The sequence below is a fragment of the Cebus imitator genome, unplaced genomic scaffold (genome assembly GCF_001604975.1).
Source record: "Cebus imitator isolate Cc_AM_T3 unplaced genomic scaffold, Cebus_imitator-1.0 Scaffold85, whole genome shotgun sequence".
NCBI lineage: Eukaryota > Metazoa > Chordata > Mammalia > Primates > Cebidae > Cebus > Cebus imitator.
The window spans coordinates 9646098-9656325 of record NW_016107400.1 but is presented as its reverse complement, the minus strand read 5'-3'; the positions used below and the strand labels follow the sequence as shown (position 1 = coordinate 9656325).

Sequence of the window (10228 nt, the reverse complement as noted above, 5' to 3'; positions counted from 1 at the left end):
CGACAGTATTTTGCAAGGACAAGTATCCCCATTTAATGGAAAAGGAAACAGGCTTAGCGGCTCAGTGACTGGCCCAAGCCCCTGCAACTAGTAGGTGGCAGAGCCAGGATTCCAGCTCAGGCTATCTGACCACAGAGTCCACTTTTTTTTATTTTCAGTAGAAGTCTTGCTCTGTCACCGAGGCTGGAGTGCTGTGGCCGGATCTGGCTCACTACAACCTCTGCCTCTCGGGTTCAAGCGATTCTACTGCCTCAGCCTCCTGAGTAGCTGGGATTTACAGGCACACACCACTACGCCCGGTGAATTTTTAGTAGAGACAGGGTTTTACCATGTTGGCCAGGATGGTCTCGAACTACTGACCTCAAGCGATCATCCCGCTTTGGCCTCTCAAAGTGCTGGGATACAGGCGTGAGCCACCGCACCCGGCCCAGAGTCCACAGTTTTGACGTCGAGGCCACACTGTCAGTTCCGCAGATGGGGAAACTGAGGCCCGTGCAGGGCACAACATTGTGCTGGCGGAATCGTAGCCATTATGGGAAGCACGTGCTGTACGAAGGTTCTTCCTCTTTGGTCGGGGCAGTCATTGAGGTGCAGGGAGCGGAGGACGACAAGTGGAAGCCCTTCCCATTATTAAGGATCAAGAACCGCGCGGGAATCTGCGTAATTTTGGATTTAACCCCCGAGGCGGAAACAGCAGGGCACTGGCGCTAGGGGAGAACCGGAAGTGCGTCACTCTATGGGCGGGAGAATCAGCTGCAGGCCACCAATGGGAGCGCCGCGTTCGCGTTCGCCCCGCCCCAAAGGAAGACGAGTCCGCCTGGCAGCAGTAGCAGCTAGAGCAGTTCGGGCTGCGCTTGGGCGCCCTGGTGGGTAATGCGTGGCGCGAAGGGCTAGAGGGGAAAGAGGGACTTCGAGGAAGGCGAGGGGAGGACGGAATATGGGGTAGGCGAGACAGGGAGTGGGGTCCGGCCCCGGTGTCGGCCCCCGTGGGCTGTGAAACTCGAGGACGGGGTCTTGGAGATTCTCCCTTTCCTGATGGGGAAACTGAGGCCCAGAGAGGGGCCGCAGAGGGCCGCGGACTGGGATTTCCTTCCGCAACACACAAGCAGGCATCTAAAAATCGTACTATTAAGTGAAAAATATTTTTAATCGTAATTAAGTACGATTTAACAGGTAAAGATACTTTTCATCGTAATAGGTGAAGAAGCAAAATATAAAATTTGATTCAAACTGTGGTTACATCTATGGCCTTTGCCGACCACCCTCTCTGTGCGTCCCGCCGCTCTCCATGCTCCCCTCTGTTTTGTGTACGGCGTTTCTTACTTGGCACAAGTCCACAGCCCCTTGTGTTAAAGCCCCGAGGCCAGATGCTTTTAGAATCAAGGATTTCTGGGAGTTTGGAAAGATGGTGCTTACGTTCTACGTTCGGTTTCACCCTCAGCGGGGGGAGCAGCGGTTTATAATCAAATACGCGACTCTTTCCACAACTGAAGATATGCATATATTTACACTGTTGGGATAAATAACCATAGATAGCCTCCCCTTAAGCCAGGTCAGGTTTTCCAACTTAAGAAAAGTTTTGCTTTCAGACTTTTTTTTTTTTTTTTTTTTTTCCCCCTGCACCTGATCATCCATTAGTATTCAGACCTTTTTAGATTTGAGGATTGCAGATTGAGGGGGACGTGGATCGTAGCTGTTCTGTGCACTCACCATTCTCGCTCTCGCTGGATTGAGAGTGTCTTGGGAACAAGAACTGCGCTTTTGTGTGGTCACATCTATCTCTGCCACCAACGCTTGTATGTCACCGTGTGCCCCCTTAGCCTCAGTTTCCTCTTCTGTAAGATGGGGTTAGTTATCCTTTGCTGTAAGGGTGTTCTGGTTAGGGTTAAATGAGGTCGAGCATGTGAAGCACTAGAACGGTTAGCACCTGCAAGGATTGTATGACTGAGATTTACTTATTTCACAAACATTTCTATTTTAAAATTATTAAATTTAAATAAGTAAATTATTAAATAGATAAATTTAAAAGTAATAAATGTATTTCTTAAAATGTGGGTGACAGGAATTTTAAAGATTTAAATAATGCTTCAAAAGCCTTAGAATAAGAAAAGTTTTTTAAAATTAGTTTATCTGTATGTCTGAACTCTTGAAACTTACGGCTAAAACGCTAGGATTTGTTTGCAGGTTACAGAGAGATAATTCTGCTCTAAATTGTCTAACACAAAAACAAAACCTGCCAACCTAGGTTACACATGAGATTAAAACCAATTTTTCTCTCATTTTTTTCCCCTTTTTTTCTTTTGCTGTCCACATTGTACTGTTATTTTATGAGCCCCAGTTTTCTGGGCTTAAAAAAAAATTATTTCTAAACGTTGAATTTAGGGAGCTTTTGTTTTTGAATAAAAAAGCATAAACTTTTTTCTTTTTTTTTTAAATCTCTTCATCCAGGAAAATACATTGAAATCATGCTGCTGAGCCTCTAGCTTCTTTGATGTTTTCTTTCAATATTCTTTTATCATAAATTTTTAGCATTTAAAAATTTACTGATGTATATTTAAAGTCAAACTTTAATCAAAATTTATACATATATATATGTATATATTTTTTGAGATGGAGTCCCGCTCTGTCACCCAGGCTGGAGTGCAGTGGCTCACTGCAACCTCTAGTTCCTGGATTTAAGCGATTCTCCTGCCTCAGCCTCCTGAGTAGCTGGGATTACAGGCATGCGCTGGCACACCCGGCTAATTTTTGTGTAAAATAAATTGACTTAAGTAGGTAATACATGTCTATGGCTAATCCCGCCCCTTTCCCCACAGTCTCTCCTCATAGAGACAAGGGACATTACATGCATAAACAAGCCTTTGCTTTTCTTTCTTCTACTTTCCCACCTCTATTCCACTAAATTTTCCACTGAATTATCTTGTACTGTACTCATTCTCCTTTACATTTATTTTGGCTGTTATTTAACGTATTCACATTAATTTTCTTTTGTAGCGAGTGGATCTTGCTGTGTTGCCCAGGCTGGTCTTAAACTCCTGGCCTCAAGTGATCCTCCTGCCTTGACCTCCTAAATTATTGAGATTACAGGTGTGAATCACCATGCCCAGCCCATCACATTCAAAAACATTGTATGTAACATCCCTATACAATTGTGTGGAAGTGTAAGTTTGAAGAACAAAAATAAAATGAACACTCATGTACCTGCCACCAAGTTAAGAAATAGACATTTTCATATCCCCTGACCCCCCCACCGAATCCTGCCTTCTGTCCTCAAAGATAATCACCGCCCTGAATGTTGTTTGGCTTTGTGGCTTTTACGATGTATGCATTCATTTCTAATGAATATAATGCATGCTTTTGCTGAAATTTTGTTTTAATATAATAGGATCCTAAAATATATTTTGGGTGAGTGACTTGTTGCATATAACATTATCTTTCGGAGAAGCATGTGTGTTGACGAAGGGAGCTTTATCTTCACTGCCGATTTGAATTCTCTAGGGTGATGATATTGTTTTAATGTAGTTCTTCAGTTGGTAGGCATTTATATTGTTGCCAGACTTGTTATTCGGTAAAAATATATTTCCTAGGGCAAATGTGGAAGTTTCTGTAAGGCATATACCTAATAAATAGTAGATTTCTGGGGATATGCAAATTTGCTAGTAATATCAACTGTTCATCTGAAATGGTTACAAGAATTTATACCCAGCCGGGCGTGGTGGCTCACACCTGTAATCCCAGGATTTTTAGGAGGCTGAGGTGGGTGAATAGCTTGAGTTCAGGAGTGTGAGACCAGTTGGGGTAACATGGTGAGACCCCCCAAAATACAAAATTTAGCTGGGCGTGGTGCAGTGTGCCTTTAGATGCAGCTACTGGGGGACTGAGGTGGGAGGATCGATTGACCCCTCAAGGTTAAGGCTGCAGTTCGCGTTGGCCCCGCCCCAAAGGAAGAAGAGTCCGCGTTGCAACCGTAGCTGCTAGTGCAGTCTGGGGCTGCGCTTGGGTGCCCTGGTGGGTGACGTGGGGAAAGAAGAGGGACTTCAAGGAAGGGGAGGGGAGGACGGAAGATGGGGTGGGCGAGACAGGCAGTGGTATCCAGCCCCGGGGTTAGTCCCTGTGGGCTGTGAAACTCTGGGACGGGGGTCTTGGGGTTTCCCCTTTCCTGATGGGGAAACTGAGGCCCAGAGAGGGGCCGCAGAGGGTAGTGGACTGGGATCTCCTCCCGCAACACTGCGTCACTTCAGTCTAGCCTGAACAATACTGTGTCTCAAAAAAAAAAAAAAAAAAAAGAATTTGTACTCTTCTAGCAGCAGATGAAAATTTCAGCCTCAGCCATTCTTTAAAAATTTTTGTCTGTCTGGTGGTTGCCAAGACATTCCTTCACTGTGGTTTTAATAATCATTTGTCTGATGACATCAAGATTGAGCACCTTTTTTTCGTATTTATTTATCATTTATGCATCCCCTTTTTGTAAATTTCTGTTGCCCATTTTTCTTTTACAGTTGTATTTTCCATCCTGATTTGTAGGAATTCCTTATACATTCTGAATATGAATCTCTTGTATTGTGTAGCTTATGTTTGTTTCAGATACCCTCCAGTTTGTACCCCTAACCTCCACCTTTCTGGCATTTTTGGTAAATAGAGGTTCTTAATTTTAACACAATTCAAATTTATCAGTATATTCCTTTATGACTGTACTTTTTGTATCTCTTAAAGAAAGCTTTCCCTACCCTCAGGTGGTACATGCATTCTCTATACTGTCTAAAAGTTTTATAGTATTTTTCTTTATTATGACCTTATCCCTTCAGAATTGATTTTTGTGTATAGTGTGAGGTAAGAATCAACTTTTATTCATTTTTTTCACATACAGATAACAAGTTTTCCTGGCACCTTTTATTGTAAAGATTGCTTTAATCCACCATCAAGTATCTATATATGTATACCTTTCTGTTTCTGAGTTCTCTCTTCTGTTCCACTGATTAGTCTTATTTGCCTGTCTCTGTGCCATTACCATCCTTTATTCATTACTCTAGCTTTATAAGAAGTGTTTTGTTTTTAGGCAGGATCTCACTCTGTCACCCTGGCTGGAGCGCAGTGGTGCAATCGTGACTCACTGTAGCCCTGACATCTCGAGCTGAAGCAGTCCTCCCACCTCAGTATCACGAGTAGCTGGGACTACCGGCGGGCACCGTCCTGCCCAGCGATTTTTAAAAAAATTTTTATTTTTAGTAGAGACGGGGTCTCACCGCATTGCCCAGGCTGGTGTTACACTCTTGGGCTCAAGTGATCTGCCCACCTCAGCCTCGCAAAGTGTTGGGATTACAGGCACACACTACCACCCCTAGCCAATAGGAGAAGTCTTTATAGCTGGCAGGACAAGTCCCCCTGCCTTTCTCTTCTCCCAGAATGTCTTTGCTGTTTTCCCTTTGTGTTTTCTGTGTAAATTTTTAGAATCATCGTGTCAAATCACATACACACATACACAAAGCCTGTTGGGATTTCGATTGCAATTGCTTCGATTCAGTTGGGTCAGTTTGGTTTTTAAAGTGATGACTGTCAGCATTTCATTTTTCCGTATGATGTTTGCTGCAGGTATTTTTTATAGATGTCACTTAGTAGATCAAAGATGTTTTCTTCAATTCCAAATTTGTTTTTGGTGTAAATACGTGTTGAATTTTATCAGTTGTATATCCTGCATTTATTAAGATGATCATGTGCTTTTTTGAAACACACTTTTATTTTAGGTTTGGCAGTCATGTGAAGGTTTGTTAGATAGGCAAATCATGTCATGGAGTTTCTTGTACAGCTTATTTCATCACCCAGAAATTAAGCCCAGGATGCAGTCGTTATATTTTCTACTCTTCTTCCTCCCACCCTCCACCCTCAAGTAGACCACAGTGTCATTTCCTTCTTTGCGTTCATAAGTTTTCATCATTTAACTTCCACTTATAAGTGAGAACATGTGGTATTTGGTTTTCTGTTCCTGTGTTAGCTTACAGAGGGTAATCATCTTCATTTTCATCCACGTTCCTGCCAAAGACATTATCTCTTTCTTTTTTATGGCTGCATAGTATTCCATGGTGTATATGTACCACATTTTCTTTATCCAGTAGCCTGTCATTGATGGGCATTTAGGCTGATTCCATGTCTGCTATTGTGAATAGTGTTGCGATGAACATTCCCGTGCATGTGTCTTCATGGGACAATATTTATATTTCCCAGTAATGGGGATGCTGGGCCAAATGGTAGTTCTGCTTTTAGCTCTTTGAGGAATCACCACACTGCTTTCCACAATGGTTTAACTAATTTACGCTCCCACCAACAGTTTGTAAGGGTTCCGTTTTCTCTGCAACCTCGCCAGCATCTGCTAGTTTTTGACATTTTGATAATCACCATTCTGACTGATGTGAGATGGTATCTCATTGTGGTTTCGGTTTGCATTTCTCTAATGATCAGTGATACTGAGCTTTTTTATTCCCATATGCTTCTTGGCCTCGTGTATGTCTTCTTTTGAAAAGTGTCCTTTGCCCAGTTTTTAATGGGGTTGTTTTTCTCTTGTAAATTTAAGTTCCTTATGGATGCTGGATATTTAGATCTTTGTCAGATGCATAGTTTGCAAATATTTTCTCCCATTCTGTAGGTTGTCTGTTTACTCTATTGGTAGTTTCTGCTGTGCAGAGTTCTTAAGTTTAATTTGATCCTATTTGTCAATTTCTGCTTTCATTGTGATCGTTTTTGGTGTCTTTGTTGTGAAATCTTTGTCCGTTGCTGTATTCAGGATGGTATTGCCAAGGTTGTCTTGCAGGGATTTTATAGGTTTTAGGTCTTGCATTTAAGTCTTTAATCCATCCGGAGTTGATTTTTGTATGTGCCATAAGGAAGTCATCACAAGGCTATTAGAACATTAATCCTAGTGATTGCTCATCTCCCATTTATGTTATTATTTTTGTGTATTTTAATTTTTAAAAAACCTCATTCTTTTTGCTGTTGTATTAAAAACTTTTTTTTTTAAATAGAAGCATTTCTTCAGATTTTTGCTGTTTTATACAATTAACTTGGATTTAACCATATATTTACCAAAGTTTTTTGCTCTTTATTCTGCCCTGCATTTTAGAGCTTCCAACGTGCCTCACTTTCTTTCTTCCTGAACCACATGCTTTGGAATTTCCTTTAGGGAGCATCTCCTCACTTGCTCCTTCAGTTTTTCATTGTTTGGAAATGTTTTTGTCTTACTCTCAGTCTTTAGCTGGATAGAGAATTCTCTGCTGAGACACCCCCTGCCAGCATAGGAGATATTTTTCCGCTGTGACCGACTTCCATAGCTGCCATTGTGATGTCAGCTGTCTGTGGGATTATTGCTGTTTACAAGTCATCTGACTTTTTCTTTGATTGCTTTTAATCTATGGTATTGTGTACTTTTACTAGGATGTACCTAGGTGGATATTTTAGAGTTTATTCTGCTTGAGATTTCATAGTATCACAATGGCCGTGATTCATATCATTTGTCCCTACTGCTGAAACTCGGCGACGCCCTCGTCCCCTTTTGTAGGATCCCTTCTGTAGACTGCTTTCTGGACTCTTGGCCTCCTGTTTCTTTCCTCTATACCTCCAAGATGCCAAAGGAGGTAATCTTCCTAAAACACAGCTAGGTAACACCGTCTTCCTGCTTAAAGACCCTTAGTTGTAGTGAGATCCTTTGTTTGCAGGATAGAAGTACTTTTTTTTTTTTTTTTTTGAAGATAGAGTCTTGCTTTGTCGCCCAGGCTGGAGCGTAGTGGCATGATCTTGGCTCACTGTAACCTCTGCCTCCCAAGTTCAAGCAGTTCTCCTGCCTCAGCCTCCCAAGTAGCTGGGACTACAGGCACTTGCCACCACGCCCGGCTAATTTTTGTAGTTTTAGTAGAGACAGGGTTTCACGATATTGGTCAGGCTGGTTTTGAACTGTTGACCTCAGGTGATCTGCCGGCCTCGGCCTCCCAAAGTGCTGGGATTACAGGCGTGAGCCACCCCACCTGGCCATAAGTCAATTTTTTTAGCCTGGCCCATTCTATCCCTGTGCCCAGAAAGAACAACCACTGGCAAATATGGGCGTGCTAAGTACATTGACATGGCGTGGCCCTAGTGATAGGAAATAGAGTCGGTGACTGGCTGGATTTGAGGTTTAAGGAGAGGAGGACCAGAGTTTGATGCTCAGGTGTGTGGTATGATTGTGTGGACTGCACCTTCCACACCAGATCATTTGTAAAGAGAAGGACTTGGGAGAGGAAAAGGGCTGAGGAGATGGAAGGAGAGGATGAGTCTAATGTAGGCTTTGTTGAGGTGCAGATTTGGTGAGATGGAGGATGTCTTTCTAGCAGGCAGCTGCAGGAACTAGTTATAAGATGGTGCATCTTCCCAGCCCTGAGGTCCAGTTGAGGTTGCGGTTAAAGAATAGCACTGGCTGGGTGTGGTGGCTCACGCCTGTAATCCCAGCACTTGGGGAGGCTGAGGCCGGTGGATTGCCTGAGGTCAAGAGTTGGAGACCAGCCTGGCCAACATGGTAAAACCCTGTCTCTGTTAAAAATATGAAAATTAGTTAGGCACAATGGCAGATGCCTGTAGTCCCAGCTACTCGGGAGGCTGAGGCAAGAGAATCACTGGAACATAGGAGGCAGAGGTTACAGTGAGCCGAGATCATGCCACTGCACTCCAGCCTGGGCAACAGAGCAAGGCTCCATTTCAAAAAAAGAAAAAAAAAAAAACAAAGGGCAAAAGAACAGTAATTAGCCATCTTGTTTGTCCTTTATGTGCCAGGTGCTTGGCAAGCCTTTGGTAGTTGGGACTCCTTTAGGCTTCCTCTATGCCTTTGAGATAGCTACTGCTTTCCCTGTTTTAGAGATGAAAAGACTGGGCCTTAGGGAGGCTCAACATATTAGCTAAAAATGTTTGCGTGCAGCATCTGCCCAAGGCAACAGTGAACTTCTTGTCAGATCATGACATCACCTAAAATGAATGTAAGCACCTCAGAATTCCAGGACCCACTGCGGTCAGAACATCCAGGAAAGGGTTTGGGAATATGTATTGTTAATATGCACATTAGGACATTCTTCAGATCGGGCTGGTCTGGGGCTTTCTGGTCTCAGTGCTTTCTGTTTAGCTCCAAATCCACATTCTTAGCCCTGCACTGCGTGTTCCATCACAGTAGCCGGTGTTTTGATCAGGGCTTGCGGAATACTTTTATTAGCGGTGATCTCTGTGGTTTGTAGAAAGATTCCATTTTATTAGCGAGCAGGAGATTTAAAAAACAGCCTGAAGTCCTACCATGATAGTTGTTTTATTAGTGGTTTGGGGAGAGGAGGAACCTAACGTTTATTAAGTGTTTACTCGCAGTTCTCTCAGTAATAAATTTTATTATAATTTTATTGTGAGAAAACGGGGCCTCTGCTAAATTTCTCCAAGGCCATAGATCTGGTAAAAGGCTGAGCCGAGGGTTAGACCTGGAATTGCCTAATAGTAAAAGTAGCTCACACGTATTTAGTGCTTACTATGTTACCATGGGTTAACATGTATTAACCCATCTAACGTTCGTAGCAATTCTGCAGAGGACGTTTCTGTCATTATTCTCCCTTTACAGATCAGAAACTGAAGCACGTGGTGACTTAAGTTGCCCAGTTTCACACACCTAGTAAGTGCGAAAGCCAGGCCCCGAACCCCGGCATTCTGGCTCCAGAATGCACACCTCTTACCACTGCCCAGTCCTAATTTGCTGTGGTTCGTGTTCGTCTTCTCACCTTTGTAGTAGTCGGCATGAAGAATGCATTTTAAAAATGATAGCAAATTTATATTTGTTCGTGCAAATTAGTACAAGACCTAGGACGTTGCTTGTGATGTGCTTGGGGATGACTAGTGTCATTAACTTCCTTTTCAGTTCGTTCCCACATGCAGGGCAGTGCAAGGAGAACGGGCGTCATGACTGATGTCCACCGGCGCTTCCTCCAGTTGCTGATGACGCATGGCGTGCTAGAGGAGCGGGACGTGAAGCGCATGCAGAAGCACTGCTACAAGGTCCACGACTGTGAGTACCATTTCCTTATTCCCAGGGCGCTCTGGTTCTGTGTTGATCGGGGACCAGGGATGTAGGTACAATACCATGTAACATGTTAACCAGTACTCCTGGCCTGAGCATTCAAGCCTCTAAGCCTCTTTACAATCTTACACCGACTGGCCCATCTCTTTTTTTTTTTTTTTTTTT

The 10228-nt window shown here is 43.2% G+C and overlaps 1 protein-coding gene across 3 annotated transcripts in view; it reads left to right on the top strand.

Annotated features, from left to right (window-relative positions):
- Positions 1–758: 758 nt before the first annotated feature.
- NSMCE1 (NSE1 homolog, SMC5-SMC6 complex component) overlaps positions 759–10228 on the top strand; it is a 40440-nt gene continuing 30970 nt past the window's right edge. For 2 of the 3 annotated variants that reach the window (XM_037740605.1, XM_017534441.2), the window contains exons 1-2: positions 759–866; positions 9905–10051. In XM_037740605.1, coding sequence (XP_037596533.1) covers positions 767–866; positions 9905–10051 — 247 coding nt within the window. In that variant the 5' untranslated portion in view covers positions 759–766. Of the gene's footprint in view, positions 867–4861; positions 4929–9902; positions 10052–10228 lie in introns of those variants that run through there. The other variant, XM_037740606.1, reaches the window with a different exon arrangement.